Source organism: Embiotoca jacksoni, unplaced genomic scaffold (genome assembly GCF_022577435.1).
Source record: "Embiotoca jacksoni isolate LCO1_2020_lvr unplaced genomic scaffold, fEmbJac1.0.p SCAF_10, whole genome shotgun sequence".
NCBI lineage: Eukaryota > Metazoa > Chordata > Actinopteri > Embiotocidae > Embiotoca > Embiotoca jacksoni.
This window is the reverse complement of record NW_027185230.1, coordinates 10,725,079-10,746,504: the sequence shown is the minus strand read 5'-3', so window position 1 is coordinate 10,746,504 and position 21,426 is coordinate 10,725,079. Positions and strand designations below refer to the sequence as shown.

General features: G+C 43.9%; 1 protein-coding gene across 5 annotated transcripts in view; it reads right to left on the bottom strand.

The window, feature by feature from the left end:
* Positions 1 to 21,426, bottom strand: part of pi4kaa (phosphatidylinositol 4-kinase, catalytic, alpha a) — a 33,448-nt gene that overhangs the window by 9,032 nt on the left and 2,990 nt on the right. For 2 of the 5 annotated variants that reach the window (XR_011179075.1, XM_069165964.1), the window contains exons 2-43: positions 20,729 to 20,845; positions 20,496 to 20,589; positions 19,993 to 20,081; positions 19,491 to 19,563; positions 19,132 to 19,385; positions 18,966 to 19,032; positions 17,503 to 17,651; positions 17,352 to 17,417; positions 17,161 to 17,257; positions 16,896 to 17,087; positions 16,443 to 16,543; positions 16,032 to 16,161; positions 15,809 to 15,938; positions 14,321 to 14,416; positions 14,025 to 14,208; positions 13,595 to 13,695; positions 12,673 to 12,841; positions 12,158 to 12,208; positions 11,890 to 11,998; positions 11,406 to 11,542; positions 10,428 to 10,561; positions 10,252 to 10,334; positions 10,089 to 10,159; positions 9,613 to 9,737; positions 9,406 to 9,487; positions 8,383 to 8,466; positions 8,145 to 8,234; positions 7,887 to 8,006; positions 7,490 to 7,582; positions 6,997 to 7,153; positions 6,770 to 6,897; positions 6,520 to 6,678; positions 6,275 to 6,426; positions 6,001 to 6,108; positions 4,930 to 5,150; positions 2,976 to 3,134; positions 2,304 to 2,383; positions 2,004 to 2,203; positions 1,578 to 1,665; positions 1,320 to 1,487; positions 1,162 to 1,215; positions 902 to 1,022 (exon numbers count right to left, since the gene is read on the bottom strand). Coding sequence is in view for 4 of the 5 variants with exons in the window: in XM_069165964.1 (XP_069022065.1) it covers positions 902 to 1,022; positions 1,162 to 1,215; positions 1,320 to 1,487; positions 1,578 to 1,665; positions 2,004 to 2,203; positions 2,304 to 2,383; positions 2,976 to 3,134; positions 4,930 to 5,150; positions 6,001 to 6,108; positions 6,275 to 6,426; positions 6,520 to 6,678; positions 6,770 to 6,897; positions 6,997 to 7,153; positions 7,490 to 7,582; positions 7,887 to 8,006; positions 8,145 to 8,234; positions 8,383 to 8,466; positions 9,406 to 9,487; positions 9,613 to 9,737; positions 10,089 to 10,159; positions 10,252 to 10,334; positions 10,428 to 10,561; positions 11,406 to 11,542; positions 11,890 to 11,998; positions 12,158 to 12,208; positions 12,673 to 12,841; positions 13,595 to 13,695; positions 14,025 to 14,208; positions 14,321 to 14,416; positions 15,809 to 15,938; positions 16,032 to 16,161; positions 16,443 to 16,543; positions 16,896 to 17,087; positions 17,161 to 17,257; positions 17,352 to 17,417; positions 17,503 to 17,651; positions 18,966 to 19,032; positions 19,132 to 19,385; positions 19,491 to 19,563; positions 19,993 to 20,081; positions 20,496 to 20,589; positions 20,729 to 20,845 (5,083 nt within the window). In the remaining variant the exon portion in view is untranslated. The remainder of the gene's footprint in view (positions 1 to 901; positions 1,023 to 1,161; positions 1,216 to 1,319; positions 1,488 to 1,577; positions 1,666 to 2,003; positions 2,204 to 2,303; positions 2,384 to 2,975; positions 3,135 to 4,929; positions 5,151 to 6,000; positions 6,109 to 6,274; positions 6,427 to 6,519; positions 6,679 to 6,769; positions 6,898 to 6,996; positions 7,154 to 7,489; positions 7,583 to 7,886; positions 8,007 to 8,144; positions 8,235 to 8,382; positions 8,467 to 9,405; positions 9,488 to 9,612; positions 9,738 to 10,088; positions 10,160 to 10,251; positions 10,335 to 10,427; positions 10,562 to 11,405; positions 11,543 to 11,889; positions 11,999 to 12,157; positions 12,209 to 12,672; positions 12,842 to 13,594; positions 13,696 to 14,024; positions 14,209 to 14,320; positions 14,417 to 15,808; positions 15,939 to 16,031; positions 16,162 to 16,442; positions 16,544 to 16,895; positions 17,088 to 17,160; positions 17,258 to 17,351; positions 17,418 to 17,502; positions 17,652 to 18,965; positions 19,033 to 19,131; positions 19,386 to 19,490; positions 19,564 to 19,992; positions 20,082 to 20,495; positions 20,590 to 20,728; positions 20,846 to 21,426) is intronic. The other 3 variants (XM_069165976.1, XM_069165986.1, XM_069165994.1) reach the window with 3 other exon arrangements.

Here is a 21,426-nt window from a genome sequence, read left to right as displayed (position 1 = left end):
AACTGCAGCAACATAAACTGATATTCATATATCTGCCACGAGCGCTGAATTAAATTTCTCCACCTTCAGTTTTCCATCGTCAATCATATTTCAGTTGATTTGTGTATCACTTTACTTAAGATAAAAATATTGATTTACTCTGTGTTGGTTTTTCTCTCCTGTGATAGACGGTGTCTGTTTCTACCAAGCATCAAGCAGCAGTGACGTCGCCTGTTGGTTTGTGAATGTTATCAAGCCTCCAGTTCAGATTTTGTCCGTCACCATCTTGCTGGTTCGGAGCGGTTTGGAGCAGGAAGTGACCATATTTGGATGAGCTGGGGGAGGAGCCAGCGGTGGATCTGACTGATCTGATTGGAAACCTGACGATACTACGTCCCGCCCACCGATAGCTGTAACCTGACTGCACCAGAGACCTGTCAATCAAACAGACACGCTCCCAAAAACACGTCTTTTTGAAGCTTATTCTCTAATTAATGACGGATTATTTTCAGATGGACCTCCAGAAAACTAATAAGAAGGAGTGACTTTAGCTAACAACACCGAGATAACTGGTGGAGACGCTTTGTATTTGATGAGAGAAGTTGAATGGGAGTCTATGGAGCCGGAGGAATTTTGGAGCCGACCTCTAGTGGTACTCAGTGGTATTGCAGTTTAAGGCACCTCCGCGTCGGCATCATTTTTCAGACCTGGAAGCTACGAACACTTTTATACACAGTCTGTGATTTCTATTGAAATGCTAAACAGTAGATTTTGTGTCTATTTGTCCGTCTTAAGTATTAAAATAAGTAAAAATGAATTATTTATAAGTTTTTTTGTTTGTTTTTGGAGCCAGCCCCCCTGGTGGCCATCAGTGGTATTGCACTCCATTTTTAAATGCCGTGAAGATGAAGTTTCTACTCACGGTCTTTGTGGTGTCCCTCCTCATCCATGAAGATGTTGGTCTTCATGTTCCAGATGAACTGATGGGCGAGAAGCTGAGACTTCTGCGCCGCCCACAGGATGTACTCTCTGACGTAACCCATCTAAAGGAGAGTTGGGAAGTTCAACTTAATAAATGTCCTGGGAAAAATTTTATTTCTGTCGATCGGCTCGTCGTTGAAGCTCATCGCTCTTCTCGATTGGCTACCGATCCTTAAGTATGAAGTCAGTGTTGATGTTTACCTTATCATAACGAAGAGCCTGTACGATCTGAGGAATGTAGAACAAGATGGCGTCCTAAGAAGAGAAGAAGAAAAAAAAAAAGAGTGGGATTATTCAGAAAGCTGTGACTTTCTGTTGTTGTTGGTAAAGAGGTAACATTCAACAGCTGCGTGACCTACTGGAGGAAACGAGCGCAGCACTTTGACCCCGTACTGAGCGGTGAGAGGATGAGGAGGGTACATGCTGCTGAAGTAGGACAGGCCGGTGGGCGGGTCGGCCGGAGCCCAGCACAAGATGTGGCTGAGCTCGGGGGAGTCGGCGTCGATGGTGTGCCACGTCACCAGGAACTGGTTGAGACCGGGAGAGGAAGTATTCAGTCACTAACGCAGAAGGAAGATTCCGGAAGTTTTACTTTATAAGGATGGGGGAGTTTTTACCTTGACGGCCTCCGGTACGTCACTGACTGCTCCGGGGTCCAGACGCACCAGCCGGGTCACCTCAGCAACGATGGCGTCATTCTTAAACCTGGAAACCAAGATTTTAAAATGATCTACAGACTTAAACTTTAATTTTTTTATGTTGAACTTCACATGTGCCACGTAAGAGGTAAAAATAAAAAAAAAGTGTGATCCACGGCTTCTCTTGCACTTCCACAGAGCTGCAAAAATTACGTCGTGAAGTAGGTGCAAATGTCCGATTGTCGGTTTCAGAAAGTTGCAGAAATTTATCTATAGACACGCGCCTTTGGACATCTGACCATGAATCCAGAGCTCAAGTCAGCAAAACTGACTCGGTAATGTCAAGTGTAATGTATGCATTTTATTGCCTGTTGTTAAGAAAACACACAGAGAAAGCGCTCCCACCTGGTCGGTAACTGCATCGCCAGGTAAGGCGCGATGCCCCAGGCCAGGTTGACGTTGTCCTTCCACTGCTTCTCCGTCAGACTGATGTACTTGGACCTCCAGTTGGCGATGCTGGTCTCCACCGACTGCTCGGTGGCGATGGCCAGCTCCTGAGTGGACAGCGGGTTGTACCACGTCGTCAGCCGCTCGATCTCGCTGGCCTGGAGAAGACGAGGGTCACACGGACAAAAGGCGAGAATGAAGGGCGGATGATAACACGCGGGAACCTCCAGAGGGGTCCGATCCTCCACCAGCACTCACCAGCAGCGCCAGCAGCAGAGTCCTGCGCTTCATGTAATATTTGTGAAGCTGCGTTCCTCGGTTACTCTTCTTGGACGTGCCTGAGGAAGAGGAGCAGGAAGTCAAACCAGCCAGTTTGTTGATCCTTTGACTTGTCCGACCACCACTCACTGCTTCGGTCTTTGCTGCGATTACAGTCTGGAAACTCTGTTCACATTAAGGTTCGTTCATCCGGTGGTCAATGCTCCAATAGTTTTAAAATGAATCCCAGGTGTACAAAACGATTGGGGAAAAAAAAAAAATTCTCAATTTTCTTTTGTAATCACTCTCCCTGCCAGAAGGGGTCGCCAGAGTTCTTAACGGCAGCTTCGAACATAAGATGCAAAAACTTTTGTAAGACAGAATTTGGTCTCAGAATCATAATCTAATATTTTTTTTTATGCCAAATAAGATTGTATGAAGTTAAAGTAAAGATTCATTACTTTATATGGCTGTTGTTTTACTTGATTAGCCAGCAAAAAAACTTGCACTTTTATGATGAGTCGGCTAATTGTTTCAGTTCTGAAATATACGGAAAATAAACTTGACTGGACTGAAACAGCTGGTTAAACAGACCTCGGAGTTTAAAGTGGTGATAAAAAAACAACAACAACAAAAAAACGCCGGAGCCGAGGAGAACGGCACACATACAACTACCTGATTTCTTGGACGCGGTGGACATGCCACTGGACAGCGGGTACGTGTTGATCCACCCCTGGCCGCTCTGCTGGGAGCGAGAGCTGGAGTCCATGCTGCTCCTGAGGTCGGCCGCGTTCATCACCGACAGACTGTTCAGGGACGCGTCCTGATTGTCTGTTTACACACAAACAGGTTCAGCGTGGGGCCGGGACACACAGAGTAGACTGCCAGTAAAAAAAATTAAAAAAAATCTATTCTTCATATCATCCAATTAAATGCAAACAATCTGTTTTAGGGCTGCATGAATCTGGATGAAATGAAAATCACAAGTTTTGGGGGGGTTCTTGAGATCACAATTCTCTTCAATATAAATGTTTATTGCTTTTATCTACCTGATACAGTAGATAACTAAAAAAAATATGATGGTGCCGGATATAAGATATTCTGGAAAAAATAATACTAATAATAATATACATTTTTTGTTTAATTGAGGAAACCTTGTCAATTTCCGATCAGTCGTATCAATGAAATGTTGCTACTTAGCCGAATAAAAAAAAAAAAAACGACGGCTCAAAATGTTTAAAAACTACAGACTTCACGTGATTTATCATCATTGATGAACCTGACACAGAATATTACATCTTATTAAAACAGAAAATAATGACAATGTCTGCTAGGGAAGCTAAAGGAATAGCTATCCTAGCGATGCTGCGAGCTGCAAGCAATTCTCAGCGGGCGGGCAGAACTCGGCAGGATAGCTGTCGTGATACTTTCAACTCCGGACAACAGAAAGCGAACGCTCCTTTTTGAATTAAATAAAACACTAAACTCAAAGACAGCCAGCTTCAGTCTCTTGTCAGCTTCTATTTTAACCTTTGAACCAGTATTTTTCCGAGCGTTGTCTTTTCGTCGGTGTCTTTGCTGCCGGTATTCGCTGCTTTGCATCACGTGGTGTCACGCTGCTTTTTTTTAGTTTTGTTTCGAGTACGAGTAGGTGCGCTTGTTTTCATATAGCTGTTGTCCTGAATGAAAATGCGTTGTCAAATGACTGAAAAACTGTTGTCATTCTAAAATGAGATTGCGATTTTGTTTATGATTAATTGTGCACCCCTGATCAAAATAAAGGTTTAACGAGAGAGTTTCTTACACACTTAATGTTAACAATATTACGTCTTCTAAACATCAAAAAACAAACGATATGATCGATGATGAGGGAGTTTTTGGAGAGCGAGATGAACTGTCTCAGTTACGTCCTCTGCTGTTGAGATGGTCATGCGTTTGAAAGCAGAGGAATCCAGCGTAAATGTCGGTAGAAGCCCCTCGAGCCGCTGACACCGGATCAGATGTTGCTGGGCTGATCTGATCCAGGATCTGCACTCTGAGGGCTCGTCTACCTGAAGCGGGTCGATGATGTATGAGAATGAGTTGTTTATTTTTTTTTTTCGGGGTCGTCGGCGATGAGGAGGAGGGGATTTTCTGGGGTGGAAGAAAAAACATTTTTTGAATTTGTGGTTTCTTCTTTCGATGCCAAACTGATCGATTGAGGCGGGGGTGGGAGAGCGGGGGGAAGACGGGTGGGCTGACATGATGGAGAATCATGCATGTTGACGCGGCTGACAAATTTGTGCTTTTCCTCACAGCTGCTACACTTTAAAGATAAAAAATAAAAAAAATAAAAAACTTTTTAAAAAAAACTGATCGTACGAGCATGAAAAGTTGGAAAAAAAAAAAAAAAAGAGGGAAAGAAAAAGTAAAAGCCTGAAAATAATAAGAGTAACCACAATGAAAAAGTTTAGGAGTATAAAAAAAAAGGCATGAAAATGTGACTAAAAAAACCCACTAGATTCACACCATAAAGAGATAACAGGACGTTTCAGCTGCACTGTGAGGATAAGCAGCATCAAATTTGACACGCGTGAAAGCATGCCCCTGCCGCAGTGCAGGCCGAGCTCCACCGCTTTAGGCTTACTTAAGATCGATATCGGAGAGGTGCTGGACACGATAAGTGATCCGAATATCCCAGCAGAGAGTGTGCTCGGGGCTGGGGTGGTACCAAGCTCACCGGGTGGGACCAAGTGGCACGCTGCCAGGTACTTCTTGTCGGACAGGATGTTGGCATAGAAACGGATCATGATGCAGATGTCCTCGCGGAGGCGCTTGTCACCCTGGGTGGGAAACTTCGGAGACACGCTGGAGAGACAGGAAATGGAGAGTTAAATTATCAGCAGTTGAAGAAGATATTCAGTTTCGGCTCGGCTCGACTCTAATCTACTCGCTTTTTTAGGGTTTCCGTCGGGCAAACGTTGTGGAAAGCAGCTGGTACAAGTTTTGGTATCACGACCGTTGAGGTTCCAGGCAACTGAGCAGATACAAAAAAGTGACTTGTGATTGAAGACCCCTGATTGGTCCAAGAGAATCATCGCAATTACTGCGTCACTGCGTGGTGACACCGGACAACCTTCACAAACCTGCCAGTCGTAACTAGGCAAGTTACTTTGATTAATCATTAATGTTCAGTTGCTGAAGAAAGGATTCAGCGAGTGTACGTAGCTAAGAAGAGGATGTCATGGATAGACCGCATAATAAAAGTGTTCGTCGCTTCCAGGTCTGAAAAATGAGGCCGATGCAGAAGTGCCTTAAGCTGCAATACCTGCTTCCATAGACTCCCATTCAAGTTCTCATGAATTTTTCAGTTTCCTGTATGTCGTTCTCTAAATTCACTCTTCCAGATGAGTTTTCTGGAGGTCCATCTGAAAATGATCCCGTCATTAATCAGAAAATATGCTTCAAAAAGATGTGTTTTTGGGGGCGTGTCTGTTTGATTGACAGGCCTGTGGCGCAGTCAGGTTACAGCTAGCGGTGGACGTAGTATCTTCGGGTATCCGATCAGATCAGTCCGATCCACCGCTCGCACTGCTTTTTCTGCATTTGTTGACATTTTAAACACCAAAATAATGTTCTAGCAGAAAAAACTGTCGACACATTAATCGGTTGTCTGGAAATGTCTGAAGAAGAAGTGTGTGTCAGAGTCTGTGTGCACCTGAAGTAGTCGAAGGCTGTAGAGTAGATCTTCTCTCGGAGGACATTTCTTACAGTTGAATTGGTGACGACGTCAGAGTGGAGCAGAGCCAGACCCAAAGTCAGCAGCCTGCAACGCAGAGATAAACTCACTATAAACAAAAATTTTGCATTCTTAAATTTTAAAAGTTTTTTGTGACGACCCCTGAAGGAGTACACATCGAATGGCAGAAAGATTTATCACGGAAGTCATTAAACACACCATCCATCGTCTGAAAGATGCGCGCGTTACGTACCTGAAACGAGGTCCGATCGCGGCCACGTGGCGGTTGAGGCTGCCCTTAGCCCCGCCCACATTCAGAGACATCGAGCGTTGCATCAAACTGCAAAAGATCTCCACTTGATCTGCGCTGGAATACTTCGCAATCTCAAACCTCTGGACCAGAAACTGGAGGAAAAGTGGCACACAAAAAAACCAAAAAAAAAGTGAGAAAGTGTAGACCGACGGATAAGAACCGGAGCAGAAAGACTTTGATCTGACCTCGATCCAGATGTGGTGGGGGGTGATGTCTGGAGGGCAGGGGATGGGCTGGCTCTCCTCTGAGGCAGCCAGCGGATCGGCCTCCACCTGAGTCTCTGAGAACAAGCCCATCTTCAGCTCCACCGTCATCTGCCACGCTCCCGCCATCTCCCGCATGAACTACGTGGGCAACAGAGGAGACTCACAGTGTGTTCACGATCCAGGTGAACCGACGGGACAAAAAGAATGAATATAAAACGCATCTCTGTACCGGCACTTCCACGCCGACGCGTGCCGCCAGCAGCCACTCCCAGCAGGCGATGGCCGTTTCCATGCCGTGCTCTGTGAACATCTTGAGAGGAGACCAGCAGAGGTGGTGCAGCAGCTGAGGGTCGCAGTCTGGACACCGGCCGGGAGGAAACAAACACCGGCAGTCAGACAACGAATAGTAAAGGAGGCATCGCGAGTGACGGCGGGACGGCAAAGAAAGAGTCAGACCTTTGGTGCTGATGAGCAAAGCAGCCAGTTTGAACATGGCCTCGGTGAAGGCTTCGGGCTGCCCCGAGTCCAAAGCCTCTCCCATCTGCTTTATCATCAGCCGGCTCAGATCGGAGTGTCCGCGGACCGCTTGAGCGAAGTGGATCATACCTGAAACCTGCAGAAGAAAAGATATGAGAAGAAAAAGAATATCTACCGAGCAGCTCGTGTTCACAAGATTCGACTGCATCACGTTCTGACTCCGCTACATCTCCAAAAGAAATCTCAGAAACTGAACCTCTGTTCTTCCGCAGACATATTTCTAATATTATTTGGAATATCTTCTGACATTTTGGTACCAAGTGAATCTTTTTACAAAGTTTGAAATAATTCCCTCAAGGCACTCCTGAGATATCACGTTCACGAGAACAGAAACCCGAAGACATAAATCCTCCGGCTGGCTACAGAGCTGTTTCTAAGTGGACACAGGCTATAATATTTAGTATGACTTTACCTCTCCAGCATATCTGTTCCTGAGGTTGAGGGAGGCCATGAAGTTGGAGTAATCCTTCTTCACACAGGCGGGTCTCTCCGTCAGCTGAGTGGACTGAAAGAAAAAGATGGCAGAGAAGATAGAAAATGTCAAATGAAGGTCATGAACCGAGTGTCAAATGTAAAATATAAATAAATATATTGTTTTCAACCTCCTGGGTAAATAACTAAGATTATAATACTGTGGTGTCCCACAAGGCTCCATGCTGGAGCCCTCGTTTTTTTTCTTCGTAAATTTTCTGCCCACATTTTGGATATAAAACAAAATGACAACTTGGTCTGATTGACGAGGTAAAGCGATGTGATTCGGCCACGCCAAACAAACCAAACCATGAAACAGCTGTTCTCACACGACCCACCCCGAGTGTGGTGCTGTGTCTGTTGTAACCGGCGAAGTGCAGGATGCTCTCGGTGGCCATGGCCAGGCCAGTGTGCTGGGAGAGACCCGACACCCAGTTCTGATGCTTGTTCAGGTACTCCTGAAAAAAAAAAAAAAACACACAAGGTGCAGTAGTTTAAAACCATAATATAAACAGTTATGATAATTTATTTATGATTAGCTCTACATGCGGAGGTTTTATGTTTTACAGAACTACATGTTTCATAATAAATGTCACCTGTAGGTGGGATTTGGTCACAGATGGAGCCCACTTCATGGCCTCTTTAAGGATCTCTCCGCAGCGTGCAGCAAAATCCTTCACGATGCTCTACAATCATAGAAATAAAAATGATTTCATATGTGACATGTTTGAAACAGACAGATTTACACATACAGAGGGAGGACAGTTACAGTATTTACAGTATACAGTGGTCAGTGCCAAATAAATGATGAATTTCAGAATAAAATAACATTACCTCTCTGGCTTCGTATGTATCTGGGACGGTGATTCTGTACGGTGTGTCTGGGATGTCGTAATAAGGCTGGTCTTTATGAATGTCCTGCAATGCATCAAGATAAGTATTGAAGTCATGTACAAGTATAAAGACACACAGACATGTTACACTGTCTAAATTCGGCCTATTTAACTTGCAGCCTGTGGTCCGGATGCATTTCGGCTGTCGCCATCTTGCTTTTTTGGAGCCAGAAGTGACCATTTCTGAGGAGCTGGGGAGGAACGAGCGGTGATCTAACTCAGTCTGATTGGGAAATCAAGGACACTATGCCTATAGCCTACCGATAGCGGAAACCTGAATGCACCACAGGCCTGTCAATCAGACAGAAATACCGCTTTTTAAGGCCTAATATCTAATAAATGAAGGAATTATTTTCAGATGAACCGTCAGAAAACTAATAAGAAGGAGTGATTTTATCTAACTACGAAAAAATAACTTGTGGAAAACATTTATTGACTTTGTATTTCATGAGAGAAGTCAAATGGGAGTCTATAGAGCCAGAAAGCTTTTTGTGGCAGTCGGTGGTATTGCACTTCACGGCACATCCGCGTCGGCCTCACTTTTCAGAGCGGGAAGCTACGTGCACTTTTATATAAAGTCTTTGAGCCCGAGTCATAGACGATTTATGTGCGCAACCTTGGCGACAGGATTGTGTGGGGATGAGGAGGGTCAGTGTGCGTGCGAGTGTATTTGTGCGTGTGTGTGCGCGCATGTGTTAGCGACAGCATGGGCTGTGGTTGACTTCAACAGGATAACACCTGGTCCACACCTGCTGTTGTTAAGCTAAAAAAAACAAACTCAAAAGCTTCTCTCTGGACCCTAAATATACATAAATTTGTAGACGTACTATTAATATTACACGGTTATTTGTAGTTAATTAAATTACAAAATATTCTGTGTCGGCCACGAACCCCCTGTGATTTTTATATTTGGCACACTTCCTACTGAAGTTGACCCACCTCGGTTCACACGGTCACCACTTACCGCGCTGAGTGAGAGGGAGAGCGTCTGCAGGATGTCCAGCATGGTCTTCAGCACGCGGCCACTCCACAACAGGTGGGGGAAACTGGGGGGGGGGGGAGATTAACACGGTTGAACACCACCGATTACAAACCTGCATTTTGAAACGGTTTATAAAAGAGTCGGTGCGACGTTTTCAGCAAATGAACATGTGTATTAATGCGCCCTCACGTTTCAGCCAAGCCGGACAAATACTTGTCGGCCACCCTGCGGATCCTCTTGTGGATGTGGTTGAAGTTGACCAGGAGGAACTGAGCGTGGCGTTCCAGCTCCTCCTCGTGGGCTTTGGTTTTAGCCTGAAAAAAAATAAAGGATTATGTCGATTTATTATTGATTATTCTGAAGATGACTTTATCAATCAAATGTTTGAGGGTGGTGCAAATTGCCAAACACAATTCTGTAAAGTCTAAACTGATGTCACGTTTTCCTTTACCAGCGGTCCAAAGTTTGTTTAAAACAGAGACCTATCAAATAAATATTAATATTTTGCACCTCTACAGAGCAAAGCCTTCATAAACATGCAGTATTTCTTTAATTTTAACCTGCTAAAAACCTGATGTTTTATTTTAAAGCAAAGAAAGAAACACAATTTGACTGTTGAGAAACAAAGAAACACTCTAAACAAGCTATAAAAGAAAACGTCTCACTTTGTCAGCCATCATGTGCAGGAAGACCTCAAACACCTTGTCGCTAACGGCGATCACACACTGCATCATACCTGCAAGGATATATTGAACATTAATGGATAGAAATAAAGCAGAAACACTATTTATTTATCTATTTTTATATTTTTTTGTTTGCTGTGCTCACCAGATTTATCCTTCTGTATCGCTCTGTCTTCAAAGTATCGAAACATGACCTGGAAACGGTCCGAGTCCAGAGAATGCAACATCCTGAAGAAAACCAGGCAGAATGAGGGCGACTCTTTAAAAATCCCTGCACAAAGTCGAGCTCGTGTTTATGATGCAGATTTCATGTTGGCGTACCTCATGTACTCCAGTCTGTAAACAGACAGCAAATACGTGGACATGGCAAAGTCCAGCTTGTTGATGAGAGCAGAGACCTCGGGAGGAGGATCCAGCAGGTTGATGATGGTACTACGCAGGTCGTTCAGCTCCGCCTGAGATTCAATAATCAGCCATGAATGAGTGTCAGAACAGAAAGTACGAGGTGTGATGAAAAAGTTCAGAGTCTGTTCCTGTTGAACGCAGCGCAGTGATGCATACGGAGCAGCAGGAAGCAACGACCTTCATGAGGAAGTATTCCAGGTTTCGTCTCTTGATCAACATCAGCACCTGAGTTCCACACGTTAACGTGAACGCTGCTACGTGAACATTTGGGATCCCACCGCGGACCTGAAACTGGAGCAAAGTTTGTGTGACGAGCCGGGCGAAGTGTTCTGAGTGACGTTCAACGTTTCAAGAGGAGGCGGAGCTTCACCGTCCAAGACCGAAGAAGGCGCGTCAGGTCAGGAGACACCAGATGGGTTTTCTTTGACGTTGGCGGGGTTGTGTCACCATGAATTCGTCCCCCCTGGGTCAGACTGTCAACACCGAGCTCTACTCTGACCTTCTGAGGGAAAACATTCACTGTGAACAACCTGAATTGTGGCGCCATGGCAACAGGCTTCTCCAACATGCCAACACGCTCACTCACAGGCGAGAAGAACAATCAGGAGAAATCACTGCATGGGCTCAGGAACACTTGGCTTAAGCAGGCGTGTTGAAGACTTTGTTCCCACAAAATTTTACTTAAAATCTGATGTTTCTCTGCTCCAGTTTCAGGTCCACGGTGAAATCACAAATGTTCACGTACCGGCGGTCACGTTAACGTGTGGAACTCGGGTGCTGATGTTGATCGAGAGACGACACTCGGAATACTTCCTCATGAAGGTTGTTACTTCCTCCGTGTGCATCACATCATAGGAACTTCCTCCTACAGTATGTTTGTAAATGCGCTCGTACCGGAGTGACGGTGTCATTCTTCAGTGCAGAGTTGTACTGCAGCTCTGAGCGTAAAGGTTCTCCGCTGGGAAACGTGAGCAGCGGCGACTTGGTTGCAATCTCACAGACTCCTTCGTACCACTCTTCCGGCCACAGACCTGAACATTTCAACAGAGACAAATGTTAAAAGTCCTGAGGAGGTTTGGAAAAGGAAGGAGAGCTGCAGAGTCTCCAGAAGCACAGAGGAAATGATGACCTGGGAACATGTGAATTTACATGAAATCCTGCAGAATACAGATTACTAAAGAAAGAAAGAGCTACAGATATTTGAATAAAATGCTGTAAACACCACGTGAAACGGTTGTTATGAGAAATTAGGGGAAGTTGGACACTCAAAATGGACATTTAAGGACTCAGAGAGACACTGGAATGGAGATGCAAATAAATTCATCATTTGCCCTGCAGTGAAAAACAGAAATGAAGAAAATATGATTCTTGTTTCTACCTGATCCCTCCACAGCGAATCCCATGACAACAGAGTAGAGCCAGAAGTCCCTGAAGAGCTTCTGCAGACGAGGCTTTGCTTCTTTAATCGGTGGCAGCCTCTTAGTCAGCTGACAGCAGAAGAAGGAAGAGGATAACCTTTACAGTTAATGAGGTAGGTACGCTGAAAACATCGACCTGCGGGGTATCGGTGCGATGCTAAATAATTGATTCCTAAAGAAGGTGAAGAAATGACTGTGATGGAAGCTGAGAGAGTCCAGATGACTTACCACTGCAATAACTGGAACCAGGACACCGAGGTTTCCGGCGCTGCTCGACGCCTGCGGACACAGCGGAGTGAAAAGAGGTGAATTCTCCCTTTAAATGAAGCAGCTGGACCTTCAGTGGAAACTCTCGGGATGCGTTTCATTTTTACTTGATGCACAAAATACATGGAAATGCGGTGACGCCAAATTTATGGCGAGGTGACACAAAATGTATTTGCAAGGAAATGCAAAAGTAGCCCATCCATTTTTGTTTTTGTTTACGGGGGTTCTGCGATTTTGTGTATTGTTGTTGATTTCTATTGTTCTTTTACTTCTTTACTCTTTACTTCAACTATGTTTGATGTGGTTTAAAAAAAAAAAAAAAAAAAAAAAAATGTATAGCCTATTTGTTTTTGACGGCCTAATTTCTTTTAAGTCCATCTGGTGTGCTGCACTTTGGTCAAAGCACGGCGTGTTTAAATGTGCCATATAAACCCGACCATTTCGATCGACGCGTGCGGGTGTGTGCTGTACGGCACCTTGAGGGCGGGGCCTTTGTCCGACGCCCTTTCGCTGGCTCTCTTCCCCTCCAGGCCCAGCTGAACAAAAAGCTCCAGCAGGTTGACCAGCAGCTCGTCCACCATATGCTCTGCCTGAAGGTTCGCCGCAATGTTCCCCAGAGCGTTGATCACAGCCAACGAGCAGTGTCTGCACAAAGAGGGATGCTCTTAACGTTAATGCTCCAAACTGTATCTATTTATTTTTATTTTATTTTATTTGTGGTTTTTTTTGTGTATTAGATTAGCTTCGACTTTATTAATCCCACAGTGGGGAAATGTAGTCGTCACAGCAAGCATGTACACAGTGTGAACAAATTTACAAATACGTATGAAATAAAACGAAATAAGATGGATAAAAAAAATATATATATTTTAGAAAAAAAATAAGAGCAATAAAAGAATAAATACGTACACAGACTATACACAAAAACAAATAAAATAAAGATAAATATAGTATAATATAAGAAATTACTTGAGATAGGAGTTAAAACAGCCCACTAGTGAGTGAAACACAGTGAATATTAGTCGATAATTCTCAATTTAATATTTTTTTATTCTTGTTTTTGGCCTGCTGAAACATGAAGGCTGAGAAAGAAGAGAATAAATTCCTGATTTAAGTGGCGGTGACTTCATCCTGGTTGAAGTAGTTATTAAACACCTCCAAGCCGGCTACACACAGAGAAGTCTCCAGTTTATTTGTTTGTAAACAAAGCAAAAGTTGTGCGTTTTAAAATGAGAGCGTGTTATTGTGGACGGAGCCGAGGTGTCAAAATTTGGTACCAAATGACACAAATTTTGTTTATCGTAGATAATATTGAAGCAGTTCGGTTTATTGAAGTTTGGTACCCAGCATCATACTGCCATTATCCGACTTTGGTCCTTTATGAAAGGTGCTGCTCACCTGTATCCGTGGTCTTTGTAATCTTTGGTGGAGTAAACCAAGGAGCTCGCCTTCACGCTGATCTGCTGGAACAAGTTCCACACTTCCTGGTAGATGTATTGCTGGAGCGAAAGAAAACCGAAAAGGAAAAGTTATATGAATGTTAATATTAATAATCCACATCAGACAAAGTTTAAAATAAAAAAATAAAAAAAGACTCCTCAACTCTTTAAATGACAAATCCACAATCTAGAAATATTGAAATGATCATCTCAAGAAGTTTAACTCTATAAACATATAAAAAAAATTTTTTTTAAAAAAACACTGAAAACCTCCCCTGAGTGTTTGGAGCCTTCGTCTGCATATTGGATCATAATTTGCTTCCGAGCTACAAGAACAACATCCTGAACCAGAGCAGATCGATGTGAAATAACGTCCCGGTGATGCTCACGTTTCCCGTGATGACCATGCAGCCGAGCTGGTCGACGATGAGCACGTCGAGCTGCGACGGAGGCTGGCAGAACTTCTGCTGCAGGATCTGCAGGATGGGCTCCATCACTCGGGGTGTGTCCCGCAGCGCCACGGCGATGTGACCCAGAGCTCTGATGGTGTGGTCCGGGATCAGGTGAGCGTCCCTGGGGAACGGAGCGGAGCGGAGCAGCTTTAAGGACGGACTCGTGTTTTTTTTGTTTTTTTTATTATTATTAATTTGAGACGTTGAGAGCGGATGATCGTGTTTCAGCTCACTTGTCGTTCTCCTGGTAGATGTAGAGACGGTTGGACAGACTGGCGAGAAACGCCTCCACGATGACGTTGTCCATAGTGAGGCCGGCTTTCAGGCACCTGAGGGGCAGACGGAAGAGACCGGGAGTTCAAGACCGGTGCGCAACAGGAAGCAGCAGTGAGGTTCATCAGTGGGCTTGAACAGCGTTCAATACAAATAATGACTCCTCTCCTCGTTTTAACGGCCGTAAAATGTTGAGCAATATCTGAGGTGCAGCCTAAAACTTTTAAATAGTTTGGCATCTCCTCACTCAGTAAATTCTATTAGATCTGGAATAATATCCTCTATACATGAAATTTTATACATTTTTCACAGTACTGCATCATCTTTCTCCGTAATATGCCGAACACGGTGGAACTTCCTGTCTGAAGATGTGAGGAGCTGCAGATCTATCAGCACTTTCAAAGCCAACATTAAACATCCGTTAAACGCTGCATTCACTGAGCGTTCTGTCTCACTGTCGTCACGACTTGCCTGTAATTCATGAGTTTACACTTGTGTTGTTCCTACCAGTTTTTGTTTTTTTTGTGATTCGATGCGATCAAAATTGTTTGATTTTGCGGCGGATTTTCTCAGTAATGTCGATGTAATTTGCAAAGTTTTAGGTTAATTTTTTTGCTGTGAAATTGACAAATATAAAAAGTCAAGGAAAAAAAAAAATTGCCATTTCTTTTTTTTTTTTTTTTTAATAACTAAGTTTCAGCACAGCTTCTGATGGCAAACATTTTTGCTGAAAAATTGCCAGAATTTTCCAAAACATTTGCTTCTGCAAATATTGCGTTGATTGCTTGAGTTAATTACGATGGCAAGATTTTTTTGATTTCCCGGAGGAGCCGTTATGTGTAGCCGTGTACTACAAGTTTTGTGTGTCCTTTTTTTTTTTTTTTTTAAATTTGAATTGTTATTGTGTATTTTCTTTCTGTTCTTGTTTGACAAAAGATTAATTATTTGTAATCTGGTATGTTGTATTAAATGATGACATTTATATTTTAAACTGTGCATGGTGCCTTTAAAATAAGATATTTTTAAAAATGTTTTCAACAGTCCACAAGCGAACGATTTTCAATTTAATATCACGGAGGACCAAAAAAAAAAAAAAAGAAAAAAAAAATTTTTTTTTAGTGCTTAAAATGTTTTCGTTAAAAATGACTTAAAACAATTCATCAATTATCATTTAATGTATTAATCAACTACCTGTTGCAGTTGTAGTGCAAACACTTTATAAGCGTGAGGTGAAACATACTTTCAGTGTGTTATTTCCTTTAATTCTTTTCAGATCAGCAATAATTTTGGACTTTTTTGGGACTGCATACGACGTCATAAATCCCAGAGCTTCTGTATTTCTACTGGGGGTTTAAACGAGCCGTGATTTTACACCTTTATCTCGCCAAACTGCGAAATAAAAAAAAATTAAAAATCCTTCTTGTTAATGCGTGCGCGGGTGATCCGACCTGCAGATGTTGTCGATGGAGATGTCCCGCAGCTGCTCGTACATGGACGGCTGGCTCTTTTTGCTGGAATGGGTGCTGAGGGTCGACTGGGAATGTTCGTTGGTCACGTGGATCTTTATCTCGCCCGCCCCTGTCGAACGCGATGCAGGAAAACATTAAAAGAAGCGTGTCCGCTCGGCGGCGGAGCGCCCGGCGGGCGGCTGCTCGGCGTGCCGTTTGTTACCTGCAGTGCACTGGCTGTGATACTTGTAGAGCTTCACCAGGACCGGAGACGGCACCACCAGGAAATCCCTCAGCGACATGGTGACGGAGTGGGCCACCACGGGGAAGCGCTCGCACAGACGACCCAAACCCTGAGCACAGACACGCGGCATGAGTACCACAATATTCAACATTTAAAAAATGTTTAGACCCATCTTTTAAGTTTTCTTCCTAGCTGTGAAAGTTAAATGGATATCAATTCACATGATGACCATTTTAGCATGTTAGCTGCTGCGTGTTTTTCCCAGCAGACATTTTGACTTGTAGGTAAAGCACAGGGGTGAAGACAGATTTATGCAAAAGAAAACAAACTTTTTTTCCCCACGCACACTTCCACATGAAGTCTCTCTTCCTTATGGAGGTAAACTCTTACCTGTAAGCAGCAGATGAGGAGCGGCATGTGGGCGATGATAACTTTGCTGGAGGTCTTCGACTGCAGCTTCTCTGACAGTTTGGTGCACAGGTTCTCAGCTCCTGGTGAAAAAAAAAAAAAAGATGCTTTCATTCAATTTATATTTTTATTTTGAGTGCAAAATCAGCATGCATCGTGGTCACAATACACTTTACTCACTATAAAACATTGTCAGTAGAGAGATTTTTTTTTTCTAATTGTGAAGATGAGATTATCTAGAATCTGCCAATATCTGAACCATGTATGTGGGACACTGTATGACTCAGCAATTTGACAAACAAATGTCACAAACTGTATTCTCAAATTTGAATAGAAGCCAATTCCAGCTCCCGTCAGGACTCCTTCTGAGTGATCTGGAGACTAAAGTGAAGACTCCTGAGACGGACGCCTCAGACACATGAACCCGCGTCTCACCCTGCTCCTCGGTCACCGCCCACACCATCAGGTCCACGCAGGCAGCGTTGGCCTGACAGCGCAGCTTCAGCGGGCTCAGCTCGCTCTGCAGGTACTCGACGTCGTGGAGGATCCTCTGCAGCTCCGACTGGCTGCTGCTGAACTGCTCCAGGACGAAGTCGTGAACCTCCTTCACGAAGTCCGTCTGCAGGTCTGGTGGGGAAAAACACATCGGCATGAGTGTCAGACATATTAACCATGCATAAATGAACCGAGGTCTCCTTACCCTTCATGTTGTACAGAGTGTCTCTCAGCATTTTAAATATGGCCACATACAGAGGGTCGCTGAAGGTTTTGTAGTAGCGATGGAAACCGGGATTCATCTGCAGCGGAAGAACAACAATAAACAAGTCGTCTGAAAAAAAGACAGAAAAACTAACTTCTGAGTGTTTTTTTTTTTTTTTTTGAGAGTCGTACCTCCACAAGTTCTGACAAACTGTCATCCAGCGACTTCAAGAACGACTCGGAGACAAGCTCCTCGACCTGTTTCAGGAGAAACAAAGAGAGTTCACTTCCTGTACGACACATCGACCGGATGCTGAGCGATGCTGCTGCTGCTGCTGCTGACCATGTGGAGGAGCTGCCTGAGCATGTCCAGAGGGACGTGGAACTCCCCGGCGCTGCTGCCGGTGAACAGCGGGGAGAGGGAGAAGCTGGAGCTGATGGTGGAGAAGTAGTAGTCGGGGTCCACCGCGCTGCCGTCGGGGAGGTACGAGCCTGAAGGAGGGAGGGAGGAAGAGGTGGTGATCTCTGTGATGATCTGTCAGAAGTTGATGTTATATAAAGTTAAAGTTACTAAAACTTGACGTGAATGTATGTGGAAAAAAGGCTCCGATTGCACAACAACCTATTTGCCGTTTGCCAACCATTTCCAGATTTCAGAATCAGACTTGAGTTTTTACGGATGCTCTTAAAAAGTTGACATTTTGAGTAGAGAATGAGAAAAAAAAGAAAAAAGAAGGTGAAATAGAACAACTGATTGCATGTTTTTGGAGCATCTAGAGAGTCGGACGAAGTGGGAGGGTTGACAGAGTTTGTGGAAGACTCGGGTGGATGCATTTAAGAAGGCATGAGAGGTTTTTCTCCAAAAAAGAAACTACAATTTTCATCTAAAAATATGCAATTGCAACAAAAAAATTAACCATTACTGTCACCATATCTGGGTAAAATTTTCAATTTTTTTTTTTTTTTTTTTTTTGAAAGGCTAAAGCAGATTATAAAAAAGCTCAAAGACAAAACTTTTTTTTTTTTTTAAAAAGAAGTCAGGTGAGGAACAACTACAGCATTTAGTTAGTTGTGATGCTCTACACAATAAATCTGCATTCATTTGGCTTGGTTGGTGCCCAAATGGGCTTGGGTGCTGCAGCTAAGCTTTTTTTTTTTTTTACTGGTGGAGAAATCTCTGGGTAGCTCAAAGAAACAGGAGCTGAAATTCCACGTTTCAGAACATAACAGCTCCTCAGCCAAAATATCGTGATCGCCCCCTGGTGGCCGGTTGCAAAATAGGTCATAAGGCCCGCTATAGACTGTATAAAAAAATTGAAAAAGTAAAGCCAATGCAGAAAAGCCTTGAAGTGCAGTACCACTGAGGGCCACTAGGGGACGGGATCCAATAGACTCCCATTTAAAAAGCATCAAGTTCTCTGCTGAAATAGAAAGTCAGCAAATGTTTTCCACAAGTCATCATGGTGTCGTTAGGTACATTCCCTCCTTCTGAAAATACCTCCAGCATTTATTAGATATTAGGACTCGATCAGAAGATGATGTCGTTATAACCGAGCGTCCATGACTGGTTACTAATGACAGTGCAAGACCGCTGCACCCGGTTCTAACATGAAAAAGAAGAAACTGGTGACACGTCGTCCATCTTTATGTTTCAGTCTGTGGACAGAGTCTGAAAGGAGAGGCTGCATAAAACTAAAATCATGCAGAGATGCCAGTAGATCCCCCAGAATAAAATATGGACCTGGAAATGTGCATGATACCGTTTGTCCCCTTTAAAACTCAGGCTCTTCTGTTAGTGCAGGTTACCTTCGAAGTACTGTGCAGAGGGGTCAGCGGGGGAGATGGGCGTCAGAGGCGCTCTCTCCGGACTGGCCTGAAAAAAGAAACGGAGGATGCCGTTTGGTTGTTTTTCCCCCGCGGGTCGTGAGGGTTTGTTATCTTTCCCCGTTTTCCCTCCCTGACCGTTCGTTACCTGCTGCGACATGGAGGAGCCCTTGCGTTTCAGAGTGTCTCCCTGACACACGGTGAGCAGGGAGCTCGGCAGGATGGAGCGGAAGTCGCTGAAGGAGCGTCGGCGGACGGCGTCGCTGTCGTCGCTCGTCGGCAGCAGGGGGGCCACCGGCCGGGGGAACAGCTTGGACAGCAGCGGCTCGTCGGTGTTGCTGTAGCGGCCGAACGCTCGGGCGACGCCGAGCAGGGCGGGGACGGTGTACCTGCACAGGTACTCTGGATTGGGGGGGAGGAGGGGGGGAGGGGGGCATAGAGCGGAGGACATGTTAACACCTGGAAGTAACGCACAAAGGAAGCGTGAGGCGTCCGATGTCGGCGTACCTTTATCATGAGCCTCCGGGTTTTTACAGATATCTTGAAGAATCTGCATGATTTCCATGATTGTCTCCAGGATCTTAAAAAACAAAGTCATGACATCAATAAGACGTTGCACTGTTTAGTTTAGTTCAATTTAATATTATTCTATTTGTATTTGAATACAAGTTGTATATAATGTGCATTTAAAAAAAATAATTATATTAATATTTTTACTACCTCTATCTTATATTCTGTAATTTATTGCTTTAAAAAAAAAGTATTTCCCTGTACATGCTACTGTAACTACAAAATGTCCCCTTGAGGGATTATTAAAGTATCTCTATCTATCTATATATATATATATTTTTTTTTTTATATACGCAAGACCCAGTCAGAGTAAAATTCATCCACATCTCCAAATGAAGAAACATCCTCACAGTTACAGAAACAGATACAGACTGTAAGATGAGTCCATCGACATGTCGGGTGTTTCGTTTTCACACATTAAGGCTCTTTCGCCACGCACCTCTCCTCGCAGGGTTTCATCGCGCTGGGCGACGTCGGAGAGAAGTGTTACCAGACAGAAGCTGAAGTTCTCTGCGACCGGGAGAGTTTCTGCAAGACAGCAAGTAATAAGTAACGACGACAGTACAACGCCGGGGTGTTATCACGCTTATGCTGTCCAGATTCAACACCGTCACGACACCAGCTGATTCGACGGGTATCGCACTTTGAAATATCGCGATTGAAAATTACGACTTTTTCAACACTAATCTTTTGACCACCGTTTCTTTCTTTGTTTACATGCCGGAGCTAACAGGCTAATTGGCCAGCTCCTGGGCTAACTGTTAGCCGCCAGCTTCTACTACATTAGCTCAGCGTGCACGGTAAATTAAATATCGTTGCAGAAATTAGTGTATGGATTAAACGATATGGTAAAAAAAAAAAATTAAACTACCTCAAAAAAAAAAAAAAAAAATTATAATTACATGGAATGATATCCGGTTTGAATCTAACGTTGTTACGCACCTCTTCCTTTGCGTTCTGAGCTTTCTTCGATCCAGTGGACTTTAGGAAGTCCTTTGAGCAGCCCGATGACGTACGGGACGATCGCGTCTTTGTGCTGCAACACAAGTAATTTCAGAACACGTTGGCATTCGCGAACCAGCATCTTTTAACTCCACCGTGAGCATTAAAAAAAAAAAACACAAAACAAAACAACAACAAAAAAACACCCTGAAGTGGAGTTTGAGGTCGTTTACCTGCAGGTTCGACTCGACTAGAAAGACGCCGAGTGCGATCACAGCGTCCCTCCTCCTCTCGTCCAGCTGGAAGACTCCTCTGAAGTCCACGGGACACATGCATTGTAGCTTCTGGACCTGCCGGAGGGGACACCGTTTGGGTCAAAATCTCACACATATATATATATATATATATGACTAACACATGGGCGAGCAGCCCACAGAGAGCAAGAAAGACCAATGAGGTGGAGGGAGTGATTCAGGGAGGGGGCATGCGGGCTTTCCTTTTTGGTTCCCAACATTTTCATGCCTTACATTATTGAAAAAGTCCAGAATATTATAGACTGACGACAAGAAAATAGGTTCAACCACTTCTAAATATTGTCTCTAGAACAGCTGGATCACCTTTACCTGGTCTGACTTGGTAAGAAGTAGCCATGCCAGCTCAACCAATGTTTTGGGGACATTTTATGACAGATCTTAAGTTATTTCAGAACAAAATACCTTTTTTATATATATATATATATATATATATATATATATATTTTTATTTTTTTTTTTTTTTTTTTAAAGTGGAGTCCACGGGGATTAAGGCGACACGGTTTTAGTTCCATTAGTGAGCGTGATTATTCTCTGGCTGAACGAGCTTCAGGAAAACGAGCCGCCGTCCCGCCTCGGGCGTTAATTGGGCCAGAGTTAAGCTCAGAGAGGGATTAACC